At 35.4% G+C, this 18,487-nt stretch overlaps 1 protein-coding gene across 1 annotated transcript in view; it reads left to right on the top strand.

Moving 5' to 3' along the window:
• LOC148946409 (cytosolic beta-glucosidase-like) overlaps positions 1–18,487 on the top strand; it is a 66,342-nt gene that overhangs the window by 38,345 nt on the left and 9,510 nt on the right. Inside the window, exons 6-7 of the mRNA XM_089098448.1 lie at positions 10,336–10,523; positions 14,017–14,098. Of these exons, the coding sequence (XP_088954574.1) occupies positions 10,336–10,523; positions 14,017–14,098 (270 nt within the window). The remainder of the gene's footprint in view (positions 1–10,335; positions 10,524–14,016; positions 14,099–18,487) is intronic.

Raw genomic sequence — 18,487 nt, forward strand, 5'->3', positions numbered from 1 at the left:
AGGGAGGCAAGGGCAAGTAACCTACGGTTGTTTTGGTATGCCAGAAAGGAACGATTCTTGTTTTAAGGCTTTCCAACTGGGAGATGGTTCTTCAAATTCCACTTCAAGAAGTTTCATAGGACACAACCTACAAAGCGTCCAGCAGAGGTCCAGGTTCGGCACCGAGAATGGCATCAGAGTCTCGTAACTATTTTCAAACAAAGAAATTAAGGTAGCAGAGTCACAAGGTTGCGTTTTCCTGGTGATTATAACCTTCCAGGTATGTTCACTAGCTTGAGTGTCGAGAGGGTTGTCGGTTACCATCTGTCGGAAATCCTCCCGAAACTTCCACTCGACACACCAGTCACAACAACAGTTCTTCCGAAGTCTGCAGGAGACGTTGAAGAGCAACCTGTAGAAAATAGATCATCGTTAAAACTCAGAATTAATCACAAAAATTTGCAATAAAAGTAAAAATCCTACATTAAATCTGGATTATTTTGGACATAGAATGTACACCAGTCACAAGTTGTGGAACCCTCGGTCGGAGGGAAACGGGAAACGGAAAAACTGAATGTCAAAAGAAAACACAAAAATTGTAACACATGAATGAAAATCCGACAATAAAAACACAACAATGAAACAACATTACTAGGCTAGAAGAAATGGTGTACCTCACGCAAAACAACTGACACCCCCCTAAAATCATTGTTGCCGGAATCCTTACCTTTAGCTAGATCAGATAAATATCCTAAATCCTTTCCTTTTATGTTGTAATTTCGCACCTTATGCAACTAAAAGCCGATATGTAAGATGCTCAGGTTTTTTTAATACTATGGAAACCAAATTCGCACATGCGATCGCAGAACGAGGCATCTGTTGTTGTTTTTTTTTACTGGTTAAAAATATTAGACGTATAAAATGTAAATACATGATTTGTTAAAAAAAAAGTAATATATCGTTTGGTGAGATAAAAATTATAGGTTGTGTTGAAAATATTTCGAGTAAAATGCCAATATTTAGAAAATGTTATTTTTTTTTGGGGGGGGGGGGGGGGGGGGATTTTCTTGTTCAAACGATTATATATTCTTGCAGATTCAAGTATTGACATTGTTTTTATTAACAGCGTGTAAAAGATATTCTGACGGTTCGAATGATGTGCAGTTTGATTCGTTTTCATTTTTTTAAACATCTAAAATAAATTGAAAAAAACTTGCTCATTGTAGGCTAATTTCTGAAAGCTATGACGTTATATAGAAAAAATATATAGTTGCTAAAGAATTAAGATTTTTTGGAAAAGAGGCACTTGGTTTGACTTGTAATCACTAGCAAAATTCAAATACACCATAAAAAAATATACTTATGTAGGCAAAAATTTCAGAAAAACCGAAAACACTAAGAAAATGTGTATTAAAAAACTTTATTTTCAAAATTAAATAGGGATTAACAAAGAAAATAAAGGTTGTGTGGAAAAACTAAAATACCAGGTGAAAGTTCTTGTTCTTAGGATTCAGAATATGTCACGTTTATAAAGTTTTCAGTTTATTTTATCATGTAAAAAAAATCAAGAGCGGTATGACGTCGTTACAGACCAAATTTGACTTTACAGGCTAAAACGACCATGTTCTACAGGCGTGCGAACTTGTGCACCCCGATATTCATTGTAAGCGTCTCCGATTACCCTAGAATCCACCCTCAAACCAACTGCAGCTAATGTGAACCACCTCTTCCCTTTTTTTGAACGATAGCGAGCCTTGGATCACTGACTAAAGATTCATTTCTTCATCAAACTGTTAGTAGTAACGAACTGTAAGTAAGACGTAACGCGGCTCAATAGTAACCGGACCTCTAAGAAATGGAGTTTTAATGTCAATAAATATATCAAAAGAATTTATTTATTATGCTGATTCAAAATATGTCACATTCACTAAGTTTAGTGCTACTATCAAAGGCTAAGAAAATGATAAATCTTGCCGAATTTTTGAAAAGAGGGGGGAAAATCTTAACGAAACCGAATTTTCGAAAAGTCAGAGAATCTTAATGAAAACCGCACCATCCGATTTACAGCGTCTGAGAACTTTACTGTAGAGATTCGAAGCTCCTATCTGCCGATGTATGGAATTTTGTATTTTTTGCCAGGAGAAAGATCACGGATGCTTGTTCAGGATATCGCGAGGGGGCTCATTCGAACGGAAATTAAAAGTACTAGTCCCCTTTTTAAGTGATCGACAAAAATTGGAGGGCAATTAGCCCCCCCCCCCGCCCTTTTCCCAAATGTCCTCTGATCAAAATTTTGAGATAGCCATTTTGTTCAGTATAGTTGAAAGATACAATAACTATGTTTTTGGGGATGATATTACCCCCTAGAGCTACCGGAGGAAGGGCCACAAGTGATGACTTTTGCCCATTGTTTACATATAGTATTTGTTATAGGGAAGTGTACCGACATTTTTCAGCTGAGGGAGATTTTCGGAGTATGGATTTTCTACGGAGAAAATTTCCCATTGGGATGGAAGTTTTCAGGAGTGAACTTTCAAGGGGAAATTTTATACGGGGGTAATGTGCCAGAATTCGTATTCGTATCAAATTTGTTTTATTTGTCTTACTTTCTCTTTGGAGACCCCATTTTCCATGGAGAGGGATGGATTTCATGGAATTACTTGATTAACGATCAGAAATTAAATAAAAAACACGTTTTTTCTACTGAAAGTAAGGAGCAACATTAAAACTTAAGACGAATAGAAATTATTCCGTATGCGAGAGGGCTGCCCTCTCCTCAATACCGCGCTCTTTACGTTAAATTTCGACTTTTTGTCTCAAATTTTGTCTCAATTCTTTAAGAACGGTTTCTGAAACACAGGGGCCGTGTAATTAGAAACAGACTCGTTTTTAACAGTTCTTTAAAAACTTTAGCGTAAAGAGAGGGTTATCAAAGAGGGGGCAGCGCCCCTCATGTACGGGACAATTTCTGGTCGTTTTAAGTTTTAATGTTGCTCCATACTCGCCGTAATAAAAACTTGTTTTTTATTATTTAATCTACGTCAGTGTTTGTTATCTTCAGGTTTGATGTTGGTCGTTTTGGGTTTGAATTGCCATATGACTTTCTTTCTGCTCATCCTAGAGGCTCTTAGGTTTCTGTGAAAAACTTTCTTTTCGGAGTAGGTCTGTTTTGAAAATTAGTATCTGTAAAGAATGATAATTGGTGAATCTAAGGGCACTTTTATTTATTTTATGCTTGTGTTTCCTTCTGAGGAGCTATATCTCTAGGATGTTACCTTTATTTTCAGTAAGGATTCAATTCTCATTTTACTTTCTATAATTACTAAATTAAGTAAGACCAAGCCTAAAACAATGCTCTTATGCAACAACTTAACCTAAAGCTGTGCTATGTTTGTGATAATCAACAGAGAACACACTTCTTTTCTTTTTTTTTCATCATTGAAGCCAAGATAATTTTTTTAATTTTACATATGAGATGGTGTGCGTCTAACTCAACCTCCGTTTAGATCAGCCCGGTTGAACTCAACCCATTTAAGGGAACCCTTGTTCAACTCAACCACCAAACTATTCAACCCCTATTCAACTCAACCTCACGTTTAAATTTTCACCCCCTTAAGTTAACTCAATCATTCAAATCAACCATATTCAACTCAAACCCCTGTAGCTCAACCTCAGTCGAACTTAACCCCATTTAACTCAACTCCTGCTCAACTCAACCCTAATTCAATTCAATTTCGTGTAACTCAACACCTGTTTAACTCAGTGTCAAAGCAACTCTACCCTAATCAAGAACTTAATGTGGTTGACTACATCTAAAGGAAACTTATTAATAAAATAAAAGTAGTGCCATTAAATTCCTCATTTTATACTTCTTCCAAATTTCATGGTTGCCTTTCTGATAATGCTCCTTCCTTACCCCCAGCTGCAAGGGCGGATCTAGAGCCAAATCTTGAGGGGGAGGGCAGTGTCTCAAGGACGCCAATAATTGACTAAATTGACAAGTTTATTAAAAAAAAGTGAAAAACAGAAAATAAACATGGAATGATGGTGCCAGAAAAATCATGCAGACTGGAGTCCCCTTCCCTGGATCTGCCAGTACCCTGATGGTCCTAAATATACTCTTTCGTTATTTTTCATGTCGCGATACGCCGTGTCTTTTTTGTTAACTGGTTTTTTCACATGCTTGACCCCATAAAAAGCTTTTCGCCAAATTAATCCAATATCATTGTTGGATAAAAATATTATTCTAAAGGATTTTAAATGTTGAAATAATGGAAAGAAAATGATAACTTTATTAATATCAACATGCGGCAATTATAAAGTAGGAATTTCATTGTTATAATGTTTTATTTCTTATAGTACTGTTGTATTTTATACATCCTAGGGGGCAGTGTCGTTACTAGCCAAAGTGTGTGTGTGGGGGGGGGGGCAAGAGATTTTACCGACTGGGTGGCGATTTTTACCCGACTGTTTTTTTGTCAATATAATTAGCATAATTTCTGTTTTGAATACAATACGTAGAATCACTGCACAACCGGTGAAACCACTGCATTTACCAGCCGAGATTCAGATTTCGGTACATATCATGTTACTATTTTAATGCTGATTATTTAACTAAATAGAAAGTTGTGGCACCATCTGTAAAATACGATAGGAGTCGGTAAAACTCCTGTGTTTGCCGATCAAGTTTAAAATTTCTTTAGATTACATGTCAGTATTGTCGTGGGCTTTATTGAACCGAACAAAGAATTTTAGCGGTGTCGGAAAAATCGTGGCGCAAAGCACCACAATTTTTACCGATTTTTTTTACCGAGTGACCAAAACGTTGGGGGGGGGGGGCTTCCCTCCTACCCTATATATTACGGCCCTGATAGGGGGAGGATGGATGGTCAAAAGTAACCATGATATTTGTAAGACAAATTGGTACTACTTTTGTTTCATTAGCATGGTTCCCTTAGATGTGTTCAACCATAACAAATTTAACCTTCCTTAAACTAATCTGTTGAAGGGATTGAACTGAATTCTGGTTGAGTTGAGTGGGGGTTGATTTGCATTGGGTTTCAGTTAAAAAGGCTTGAATTAAACGGTGATTGAGGTGCATGGGTGTTGATTTAAAAGGTGTTGAGTTAAATAAAGGTTGAATTATAAGAGGGTTGGGCTGAATGAAGATTGAGTTGTGCGGTATTGAGTTAAATGTGAGTTAAGTTGAATGGTAGTTGAGTTTATTTGGGGTTGAGTTGAATTGGAAGGGGGTTGAGCTACACGGGAAACAGATGGCTTGGACAGATGGGGGTCAAGTTGATACTTCCTGGAGATTTTTTTTTGGGAGACGGAGGGTTGGAAGGGTTAGGGTGGCATAGAATTTCTCTGTATGTGGAGGGGGAAGAATTTTGTTCGGTTTTCGTCACAGAAGAGTATGTGCTACGGATTTCTTTTTCTATTTTATGTCTGTCCTAGCCACAGCTAGTTGGTTAGTCGTGTCACAATGTTGATGACGTTTTGGGAATGTTAAACAAGCTATTTTCTGGAAACCAGATCTCCAAGCAATTTGTATCTTAGACCTTTAAAAAATTGGTGTTTTTCATGCATCAAGTTTGTTCTACATTATTTTTTTTGCACAATATATTGTGTAAAGCACAATATGTTGCTTCATTTTTCAACAAATGAATGATTGTTGTGTCAAGACAGAAGCCTAAGATGCGCAGAGTTTTCTAGTTGCTAGTACCGTTCTTCTAGTATTGCTATTCCTCTATAATCACTATTATCACTAAAAATAGCTCATTTCTATCCCCCCTAGCTTGAGTTGAGCTTTTGAAAAACCAGGCAGCAATTAGTTGACTTCTATACTATGAATAGGGAAATTTTTCTACTATGCGATAGGCATAATAGTTGATGATATACGATAGACAATTGTGGGTGGCCCAAATTCCGTGTAGTTTATCTGCCACGTAGAAAAAGAGCTTTCCCGAAGGTTTTTCCCGAGATTTTTTTTTAATGAGCTGCTTCTATTACTTTTTTTCTCTAGCGGCAGGCGCAAGGGGATTGTTTACCTGCGCAAAAATTGCAATCACTTTTAGATATTATTTTTAAATTATTCATGTAACACATCTAGGGGTTAACTCTTCCAGAGTTGAGGCAGGGCCGCTCAAACAAGGGGGGTTTGGCCAAGCTGTCCTAGATACTTGGGCTGGGGACGCCAGGAAACATTTCAAAGACGACCGTGTTAGTTATTTACTGGTACAATTAACGTCTTTTGGGGGGAACAGGAGCAAAACTCATCGTATTTTGGGTGCCACCAGCCCTAAGAAGAGGCAATGTCAGTTAGTTGTTAGCAACCCCATACAGTCTGATTTTGATCGCTAATTTTGAATACCTTATTGATTAAAATATTATAAAGAAAATTAACCAAGACGTTTCATCCGAGGTTGTTTAGAAAACACAGTTTCAGCAAGCTAGTTTTAAATAATTTAGGGGAAATTTTACGGTTTATAGGGGATTTTGACCGTTTCTTTCGATGATTCAGTGGATTTTTGGCCGTATTGTTGACGGTATGACGGTATAATTCTCAAAAATAGTTGCATATATTCGTTATCGATTCTTTCATTATCCCTTCGAAGCATAAAAAAAACGTAAAAATCTGCACCTTACTACTTTAAGTCTTTAATAAGAGTACGCTTTCCAACTTGTTTAAGGAGCAGACAGGATGCGACGTTTTATATATTACAGAATAATGGAAACATTGAAAATATGTTGTCTGGTTTTTCTCATAATTGAGGATTCAATGCTCGTACACAAAATACATTCTAAGGATCAAACAAACGGAACAAGTGACTTAGATGTCTAAGGCTCAATTTGCCATTCATGTAAGTGATGGATGAGAATAGAGGATTTAACATATTTTAGAAAAACAATGAAGCTATTAAATAAGTTGATATCCAAATTTGATTGGAAAAATTTTTAGGGATTTGGATTTAAGATCCTTCGAATAATTTGTTTTTACCTAACAGGAAATTAGATTGTCGTGAATTGTGCCTATACTTAGTTTAATTAACTATGATTATGTTTGACGCTCTTAATTCTATTTGTTTCTGCTTTATTTACTTTTTCAACTTTTTTTCTTTATTTCATTTTGTTTTTCTTTTGTCCGTGCTCTGTCCTTTTTTTTCCTTTTTTTTGTTATGACATATTTTCATTAAACAAAAAAAAAATATAGATAAATGAAAGTTTCAGAAAGCCATAAATCAACACATTTTGAATAACCACAACTGCCGCAGCTTGGCTATCAAACAGTTACGAATCAAACAGTTCGTGGTAACGAACTGTAAGTAAGGAGCGACCCGGCTCAATGGTAACCGAAACTCTAGAAAACGGGTTTTTGATACCAATAGATATATCGAAAGAATCAGATTTCAATGCTGATTTCAAATATATAACTTTCATCAAGTTTAGTGCTACCCATCAACAGTTACGCGCCTGAGAAAATTTGGTTGAGTTTCGAAAAAAGGGAGAAAGACCCCCTAAAAGTTATAGAGCCTTAATGAAAACCATACCATCAGATTCAGCGTATCAGGGAACCCCACTGTAGAGGTTTCAAGCTCCTATCTGCAAAAATGTGGAATTTTACATTTTTTGCCAGAAGAAAGATCACGGATGCGTGTTAAGGCTATTTGTTTTTTTTTTGTTTTTTTTTTCCCAGGGGTGATCGTATCGACCCAGTGGTCCTATAATATCGTGGGAGGGCTCATTGGAACGGAAATTAAAAGTTCAAGTTCCCTTTTTAATTGACCAAAAAAAATGGAGGGCAACTAGGCCCCATCCCAAGCTTATTTTTTTCCCAAAGTCACCCGATCAAAATTTTGAGATAGCCATTTTGTTCAGCATGGTCGAAAATATGATAAATATGTCTTTTAGGGTGACTTAATCCCCCGAAGTTCCCAGAGGGAGGGCTAAAATTTATGAAGTTTACCCAATGTTAATATATAGTATTGGTTATTGGTAAGTATACAGAAGTTTTCTGGAGTTTTTTTTTCTGGTTGTGGGAGGGATGGGTGGGTCAGTGGTTATGTTGGAAGATCTGTTCATGATGGAAGTTTTCATGGGGGAAGGGAAATTGCCATGAAGGGGGCGCCGGACTTGCCAGCATTATTTATTGGTTATTGGGAAGTATACAACCATTTTCAGGAAGGATTTTTTCTGGGGGGGGGGGAAAGAGGATGGGATTAATATGGATAATATTTCAGTGGAGGATGTTTATTTGGGGTAAGAGACATTTATATTAAGGGGGCGCCGGATTTCCAAGCATTATAAATTAAATCGATCATTAGACGATCAGAAATTAAATTAAAAAAACAAGTTTTTTCAACTGAAATGTAAGAAGGAATATTAGAACTTAAAACGAACAGAAATTATAACGTATGTGAGGGGGTTCTCCCCCAATTCAATACCTCGCTCTTTACGCTACAGTTTTTTTTAGTGCTTTCAAAAGAGCTATCTATTCTAATTAAACGGCCTTTGTGATTCAGGGGTTTGTGAATCAAATTTTTTTTTAACTTTTAACGTAAAGAGCGTGGCATTGACTAAGGGGAGAACCCCTTCATATACGTAATAACATATACGTAATAAAAAAACAATAAAAAAACAAGCGATACGTCTCAATAGTAATCGAAACTTTTAAAAACGGAATTTTGATGTCAATAAATGTATCAAAAGAATGTGTTTATAATGCTTATCCAAAATATATAAATTTTATTAAGTTTAGTATTAGGCCTACTTATCAAAAGCTCCAGGCCTGTGAAAATTTAGTTGATTTTTTAACGAGTGGGGAAATATCCCCTACAAGTGAAAGAATTTTAATGAAAATCACACCATCAGAATTCAGCGTATCAGAAAACTCTTTTACATAGGTTTCAAGCTCATATCTACAAAAACCTGCAACTTTGTATTTTTTGCCAGAAGAAAAATATATGAATATAGAAGTTAGTTACGTAAGTTAATTTGTAAAGACATCCATTTAGCAAAAGAAAAGTAAAATTTTTATGCAAATAAAAGCTGCATGAACTAAAAAACGATCAGAAATTAAATTAAAAAAAACAAGTTTTTAAAACTGAAAGTAAGGAGCGACATTAAAACTAAAACGAAACGCATTAAAACTTAAAACGCCTCGCTCTTTACGCTAAAGTTTGACTCTGTCTCACAACTTTATTTTTTAAAACAATAAAAAACTTTAGCGTAAAAAGCGAGGCGTTGAGGAGGGGACAGCCCCTTTCATATACGGAATAATTTCTGTTCGTTTTAAGTTTTAATGTCGCTCCTTACTTTCAGTTTAAAAAAACTTGTTTTTTTTATTTGTAAGAAAGGAGCGACTCGGCTCAGTAGTAACTGCAATCCTAAAGAGTAGAATTTTGACATCAATAGATACATCAAAAGAATTGACTAAATATGCTGATTCCAAATATATAAGGTTCATTAAGTTTAGTGTTACCCACCGAAAGCTACGATCCTGAGAAAATTTGCCTGATTTTCGAAAGACGATGGAGATGCTAAGGATAGTAGTCCGGGGTTATTATTCACCAGGATTGAATTATCTAGAGGATTTTTGCGCGGGAGGGGGATTTTTCCTTGAAGGGGGAGACGGTATTACTAGCATTATTTAAAAAACGATCAGAAATTATACAAGAACAACAAGTTTTTTTTCAACTGAAATTAATGAGCAGCATTAAAACTTAAAACGAAGAGAAATTCTTACACATATGAGGGAGTTCGCCCCCTCCTTAATACCTCACTCACTACGCTTAAGTTTGAGTATTTGTCCCAATTATTTAAGAACGACTACTGAAACACAAGGGTCCTTTAATTAGAGCAATAAAAAGCTTCTTTAAAAGTAGTAAAAAACTTGTGCGTAAAGAGCAAGAAATTAAGGAGGGGGCATCCCTAATCATATACGTAATACTTTCTGTTCGTTATAAGTTTTACTGTTGCTCCTCACTTTCAGTTGAAAAAAAAACTTGATTTTTTTTGTTTAATAACAGGGAAAAACCGAAAGTTACTTGTATATAATTTTGTGATGCGAAAGGTTTTTGTTCTTTCCTGGTTTCAAATACAACAAAAAGAGCCAATCAGATTTTATTTTATTTTATTTGTTCAGAAGTTAAAACAGTAAAAACGGGTAAATACTGCAAGTAATAAAAAATCAGTATTGTTTGGCTTCCTTTTCTTACATACGCCTAAGTAATAATGTGATTGGCTTTTTAAATACGTAAAAAATATCAGTTCAATTAAAGTGTACTTTTTGACAGTGAAGTATCAGATAGTGATCTCTCTCTTTCTCTGATGTTAATTATATATTTGTATTTCCAGAGCAGGCTCTAGCTGGCTGTACATAACACCATTTGGTATTAGGGAGCAGCTAAAATACATCAAAGAAAATTATGGGGGCAATACCGAAATTTATATAACTGAAAATGGATGCAGTGACACGGCTGGTAACTTGGATGATTTTGCACGTGTTTACTACTACAAGAGGTACATAAATAACGTCCTCAAAGGTAATATCCCATCTAATTTTATAGAAGGTTTCATAACACTAAGAAAAGGGTCTCCTAGATCGTGACACATTTCCTTAGCCTGAAAAAAAATTTGTTCTTGAAAACAACTTATAAAAATGGATGTAAAAAAACCTAGAGGTCGCTTATTCTTTCTATACTATTGAATTTGATTATGAGTTGTGGATTAATGAACATGAAGGGCTAATGGTCCCTCCACTTTCCTAACAACTTGAAACAATATAGGTCCAAAAGCGTCCTATCTGAAACTTCAAGCCCCCCCCCCACTAATTATGTTTAATTCTTGTGACTTTATGTTTTCACTCTTGGGAAAGGGGTTTTGTTGCTATAAAACTCAACCCCCAAAAACATGAGAAAGAAATTGAAAAATGCAAAAAAAATACTTTAGGATATTCTTCATTATATATTCTTCCTATATTTTGGAATATAGGTAAAATGCTCAATTTTTCATTTGCAGAGCATTTTCTTGGGTGTAATTGTCAGCATAGGAAAATTTTTGGAATGTGAATTTTCCCTGTGGGACGACTTTCGGAGGGAGAAAGTTCTGCGAAGCTGGGATTTTCTGGGATGGAGGGAATTTTCCAGGGGCAGGATTTTCAAAGGGGGAGTTTTTGGGGAGGAAGAAGATTGGCACCACAGATAGCGGGCTCCACTTAGTTTTTATTGTAATATTTTTTCTTTCGAAAAGTGAAGAAAGACACTATTCCAAATGAGGTAAGATACGACAAAAATCAAAGAACTAAATCATAGGCAGCGCAATAGCACTGTCAAGTGAAGGGCGATAAGGCTTCAATGTATTATTTTTTGTTGTTTTTTTATCCACACTTCACATGGAAAGTGTTGCCGCAGAAACTTTGGAGGGGGCTAAATCTCTTAGAAATTCAGTGTTCTAGTGCCCTTTTTGGGAGGCAAAAGTAATTTCAGGATGACCAGCCTCCTCCCACGCCTCTTTAAGATGTCCTTTTCCTAAGATATCTGAGGAAGATTTTGATATAGACATTTTGTTCAAAACAGTTGAAAGGTTCAATAACTATGTCTCCCGGAATGACAGGACACCTCACAGCCCTTGGGGCAAGGCTCCAAGTTATGCAAGCTGCCCAATGTTTACGTGTAGGTATTGAAATAGGGGAAGAGGAGCATATTTGATCCGGTGTCTTCAAAAAAGCTAATTGGTATTTAGATGAAACTTTCAGGGGATGTTGGGGGAATGTTAAAATAAATAAAATAGACTATGTGCATGCATGTTGCCAGAATTAAAATTCAACAAATCACTTCCAAAATCTTATAAAAAAAAGTATCAAAAACAAATTCATATTAAAATCGCCCCCCTCCCCCAGTCAGACCTTAATTGTGGAAGCTGAATTAAGTCAACCTACAATATTGAAACTTCAATTACAAGCGATAAAATGAATCTCAAAGGCTCATGTAGTAAGATCTATCAAAGTCCTACTATTGTTCTCACAGAGAAGGCTAGACAACCCTTTCGAAGCATCGTTAATCTAGCTTGCCATCCAATAAAACTGTCCCTAACAGAATATGTGGTTACTTTGCCCGTTGCCGTGCTTACAGCAAATAGTCTTACCCTCTTTTTGCAGTCTCGCTCTCTACTATCACTTGAAAAAAAATTGTTGCGGCTATACACAGCTTTATTGTCCAGTTTTAGGTCACGTTTGATGACAATGCGTTCCACTCAGTGTTTGTTATTGCCATTATTATTCTTGAAAAATTAGCCTACACAATATCAACTGAGGCATAATTTGACAAAAAAAAAACTGTCAAAAAAATATTTTGTCTTGGTAAAACAAGGCCTCCTCAGAGTCGAACACAGCATAAACACTAAACAGTATCGAAAATATTTATACTCTCATTTTTGGGACACATCAGTCGTACACCTTGAAAGAGGGAAATAGATTAAACTGTAGTAATTTTGAAAAGGAAAGAACTTAAGATAAAAGAGAATAAAAAGAAAAAAATAACCCGTGTTTAAAATAGCAGCTCCGCATAAAAACAAGGAAGTGCAATATGACAGTCAATGGTCTACTCCTATACTACTACTACTACTACTACTAACAACTCACCGCAGCACCAAGCCGCCTGAGGCCAACACAGCTACGCACGCTCCTCCTCCACCCCAATCTATTCAAAGCCTCCCTTTTTACACCCGCCCACAAAGTTCCCATTTCCCTTGAATCATTCTTTATGAAATCCTCCTACCCTAAACGTGGACGACGTGCTTTCAGTTTAGCCCGAAACGGTTGGCCGAAAAGGACAATCTTCGGCAATTTGTCATCCTTCGTCCACAGAATGTGCCCTAGCTATCTCAACCTTACTTTGATTACAGCCATAAATAGTGTTACTGAACCCAATTTTCCTTATAGCCTATTGATTGAAATATAGTCTGTCAATATGGAACTTAAAACAGTTCTCAAGTAATTTCTCAGCAAAACATCTAGAAAGTCTTCCTTCACTTTTCGGAGCGTCCATGCTTCAGAACCTTGCTTGACCACTGTCATCACTGTAGCTTCCAATATTCTATTCTTGGTTTGCAGACTCATTTTCCTATTCTTCCAGACTTTTTTTAACTGTGAAAAAACAACATGAGTCTTGGCTATTCTATTTTTAACATCTTCACTGCTCCCACCATCTTTACTAATAATACTACCATGGTAAGTGAAGCTATTTACCTGATCAATATTTTCCTTACCTAATATAAACTTTTCATTTTCGCTTATTCCTAGATTTAGTGACTTTGTCTTCTTAATATTAATTTTCAAACCTATTCTAGCACCCTGAACTCGTAAAACCTCTCAAACTTCATTCATTTTGCTCACACTTCCGTCTAGGATGCTTAAATCATCAGCATAATCTAGGTCCAGGAGATTTGTTCCTCCCTATTTAATTCCGTGGTCTCCCATTGCCTTTCCTGAGCCCCTTAAGACAAAGTCCATCAAAATCATCAATATAAAGAGGGATAGAAGACAATACTGCTAAACTCTTGATTTAATACAAAATCAACCTTGAATCTCATATCCTGGCTTAACCACAGCGGTCTTAATCTCTTTCAAAGCACAAATCACTTTAATGTTTTTGCCTGTTATACTATACAAGGATAAAACCTTTGCTAAACCTCTTCTATCAACAGAATCAAACGATTGCTCATAATCTATAAAACTGAGGACCAAAGGTGTTTGAAAACTCAGCCACTTCTCAATTATCAGCCTAAGAGTGAAAATTTGGTCGACTCATCAGTAACACAAAAGCAACAACTGCAAATGTGTATTTAATTTTTATATTCGTCAGGTACAATTTAGAGGAAAACATTTAGCTGACTTGAATATACTCTACAGTAGTAAATCTGATGATGTAATCTTATGAGTAGTAAAATCTGATCTGAGTCAGTGTAAACCAATATAAAACCATTTCAAAATGATAATATATCGATAATTTATTGTTTTAATATTATTTTAATTTCTAGCAATAAAATTGGACCAAGTTAATGTTAAAGGGTACGCTGCATGGTCGTTGATGGACAACTTTGAATGGTCAGTAGGTTATACGTAAGTAAATCATACCAATTTTTGAAATATGTTCATACCAGAAGGTGCAATATTAAAAAGAATATAGAATATTCTTGTCGACTGGAGCCTTTGGTGTACTTCCGTATTTGTGATGTGGTAGGTGTATTTGATTCTAGTGGCGTGACGGAAAACATCTCGAAAGCTAGTAGTTTTATTTCGTCCTTTCTGTGTCTGTCTTTCGCATTTATTCATAACTATTTATACATATCGCATTTATAGATCTCATAGATTGCATTTGATAGGGTTTTGGCAAAAGAAAGAATTTTTTACTTTCCTGTGGCATTGCATCTTTTGCTACCTAAAAAGAACACTGTATTTTTCAGTTTTTGCTCAAGTGCATCTATGAATCTTTATGCATCTTTCAGTAATCTGTTACTCCTGGCTCGATACCGCCACCCCTGGGGAATAGCACAAACACTAATATGTGGCAATCTTTCTCTGTAAAAATATTAGATTTTATATTTCATAAAAAGTGACTTTAGGGTCCCAACACTCTTTCCTTCAGTCACTGATTTTAACACTCAAATCTAGTATTTTTGTAATAAAGGGCTTAGAATGATAACCATCCTTGAAAAAGTATACCCCTTATATTATTTCTAACGAAGGGGGTGAGACATATCTCTGGAAATTAGTTCATAAGTTCATAAGTTAGTTCATAGTTCATAAAGTTTATTATTCCACATTCACAAACAAATAAATAAATTAAACAACAGTTTCACCCAACTATTTAATTAAACTATTATAAATAGACCAAAAATAAACAAAGCATAACCTATATATATATATATATATATATATATATATATATATATATATATATATATATATATATATATATATATATATATATATATATATATATATATATATATATATATATATATATATAATAGATAAACAAATAAATAACTGAATTGAAAATAATAATAGATAAATAAAAATATAAAAAAAATAATAATAATAAATCCAGTATCCATCACCCTTCAATGCTCAACTCCCCCTCCCCCAACATTCCTTCCCAACTCCACCTTAGTCCCTGCCCACCCCTACCTTCCCAGCCTACCTTTACCTCTCCAGCTCCTCTTCCTCCCCTGTAAAATCTACCGGTCATATTAAAATTAATATGCACTTGCACTCTTGCACTCTTTTTTAGTTGCATAAAAGGTTACTGATCCATAGGAGGTAACCGTAGAAGATTTATGGATAAACCAACAAATAATATATAGATAGAATACTCTTTGAAAGTGCTGCAGAAGTCAAAGTATGTCCACCCCACTGGAAATTTTTAATGAAATTGCGTCACTGTGACATTTCCAGGCCAGACGACAATCAAGATAAAAATCAAAGTAGCGGATATGATTAACTTGTTGAAATGGATTACCACATAAAGTTACCTGGCCAGACACATCCAGCGGTGTACCAACCCTACAAAACGTCATTAAAAATGTCAGCCGGACATTTACACACAATAGACTTAATGAAGTGAAAATCTCCAGCCTTTCCAATGCGAGATTCACTTTTCTCACCAGTTTCCTTAGAGATGAAGAAAACATAGTTATAACCGTATAATCAGCAAACGAGATAAGAGACGCATGAGATCAACATAGATAAAGTAAAGCAGCGGACTTAACACTGACCCTTGGGGTACTCCACACCTCACCGGAAATGCTCCTGAACGCACATCATTCAACACTACTTCGAGGAATCTCCCTATGAGATAACGTTCAAACCACTTTAAGCACTTTCCGAGGACACCTGACGACTCCATCCGACTTAGTGGTGTTTGAAAATCAACTGTATCGAATGCTTTACGAATATCTATAAATATAGACAAAGGTGTTTCATCTCTGCCCATACCACTGTTTATTCATTTCATAAGTTGTTGTAAAGCATTCTTCGTCGAGTGCTCTTTGCAAAATCGAAATTAGGTCTCACTCAGAAAACCATTAGCCTGTAGTAAACTATATATATATATATATATATATATATATATATATATATATATATATATATATATATATATATATCCTGTAGGAAGGATCGAAATCGGTCTCTAATTTTCAATTTTCTTTTTAGGGCCACCTTTATGAAGCGGTACCACTTTCGCAACTTTTGGCTGATCAGGGAAAATGTCCTTTTCAAATGACAGGTTTATAATAAAAAGAAGACACGGTAGAACAAAATACATTATTGCCTTAAAAGCTCGAAGAGATGAGGCGTCCACTCTCGCAGAATTTGATTTCAGAGATTTTATTATTTTAAGCAGTTCATCACTTGTACACGGATCAAAGGCTAATTCAAAACTCTCACCTCTATTATCACATATAATGTATTCTTGAACCTGTTAGACTTATTTTTTTTTTTTACTATTTTGCACTTTAATACCAATCATAGAGAAAAAATTACCAAGCTTATTTACAATTCCAGACTTGTCATCAGGGGCAAATTCTTCAAGTTTTACTTCATCCCCTCTTATTACAGCATTCCCACCGGTCACTTCATTTATCAGTTTCCATGTTTCTTTCATATTTCCTTTACTATTTAAAAACTTCTTACAATAACATTCAACCATAGCTTTGCGACGTAATTTGTTCACTAAATGTCACTTTTTTTAACAATTCCTACGAACCATCACTTTTATCATCTAGATATCTTTGACAAAGCTCAATCCTTAGCTTTTTTTCTTCCAGCATTTTACTCGTTATCCATGGTTTACATGGCTCCTGTTTCTTCACTTTCATTACCTTAATGGGACACGCACTATCATAAATGGGTAGAATAACAGACATTTGATACAATTCAAACTTTTATATCCTCCGAATACGAAGAGTAAAAATTTAAAAAAAAATAACGGCTTATCAATGGGCCATAAAATTCTTCTAAACTATATAACAACAAGTACGCAAAGGCCTTCAATCGAAATCAAGGTAGCGGATATGATTAACTTGTTGAAATGGATTACCACATAAAGTTACCTGGCCAGACACATCCAGCGGTGTACCAACCCTACTGAACGTAAATAGAAATAAATAGAAAAAATAATAATAAAAAAATTAACTAAGCTTCACGCGCAGCTTTATATAAATTATGAGAAAAAAGAAGTAATTTGGATAAAAATATCTTTTGCTTTTTCTCCAAATGGACAGGGTTTCAAAAGGGTTTTTTTATTTTATATGTATTCATTAAAAAGTATTTGATTCAGATTTAGAAAAGCGGCAAAGAAACTTAGCAAAATTTAAAAATGTGGTTTTTACAAGCGCAGTATTACTAGTTCTAAAAAACGGGAGAAGCAATGAAAAAACGAAAATATGAGCCAAAGCGACAGTATTATATACCCGAGCCAGTGATTTCCGAGAAAAAAGATCGCAAAGACAAATTACTGCCCCAAAACTAGACGTTATTGTACTTTTAACTGCTTTAGAAATAGAAGCCCAGCATAGAGCTAAAGTTGGTCCATAAGGGACACCAAGATATAAATAAAATTCCAAAGGTTTTAAAGTACTATCATAAATACGAACAGAAATTTCTAATTTAAGGAGATCATTAGCTTTTGGACCAAGAATTAAAAACTGACGCTTTTCAGGGTGAAAACGGAGTCCATGCTCACTAAAAACTTTTGCTAAAAAATCTACGTTTTGTTGAAGTGACTGAAGTGATCGACTCAAAAGGAGTAAATCATCTGCGTAATCAATCCACGACAGAGCACAACCTTTACCATAAATAAAAGTCAACTGAATTTGATTAAATAGCCCCGTAACAGTAATATTGAAAATCCAAGGAGAAATAATGCTTCCTTGCCTCATCCCCCTGCATAACTTAACATTATAATCACTAAACTGATTCTTCCACTTAATACGAATACGAGAGAAGCCATACCACTTTTTTAAAACCAAAACTACTGGTAGTGGGAAATTATTCTTCAGAAGCGCAGTCATAGCCCAAGAATGGATAATTGAATCATACGCCACCGCAAATCTAATGCAAGTGTATAAACTCTATCTCATTGCTTACAAAAGGATATTATTCTTGAAAGTAGGGTATGAGCAATATCAATGCTTAGCCCCATACGAAACCCAATTTGATTCAGGCCTTGGTTACAAGACTCCAGATACTTTAATAAAACTAACTCAAAAACTTTGCTAATCTGGCACGAAACAGTAATCGGCCTGTAATCAGAACATCGATTCGTAGTCCCTCCTTTTTTTGAAAGGGGTGAAGTGGTAGCACGAAATAAGGTAGTTGGAAGAACTCCAGAGGAAAGAATGGTAGTAAAAAGAATAGCGAGAAGAACGATTGCTTTGGGGGATGCCCATTTTATATGGTTTGAATGTTTGCCATCAAGATCAAAAGAATGCTTACTTTTTAGAG

This window comes from Artemia sp. Qi Xiang Cuo, chromosome 12 (genome assembly GCF_049724085.1).
Source record: "Artemia sp. Qi Xiang Cuo chromosome 12, ASM4972408v1, whole genome shotgun sequence".
Classification (NCBI taxonomy): domain Eukaryota; kingdom Metazoa; phylum Arthropoda; class Branchiopoda; order Anostraca; family Artemiidae; genus Artemia; species Artemia sp. Qi Xiang Cuo.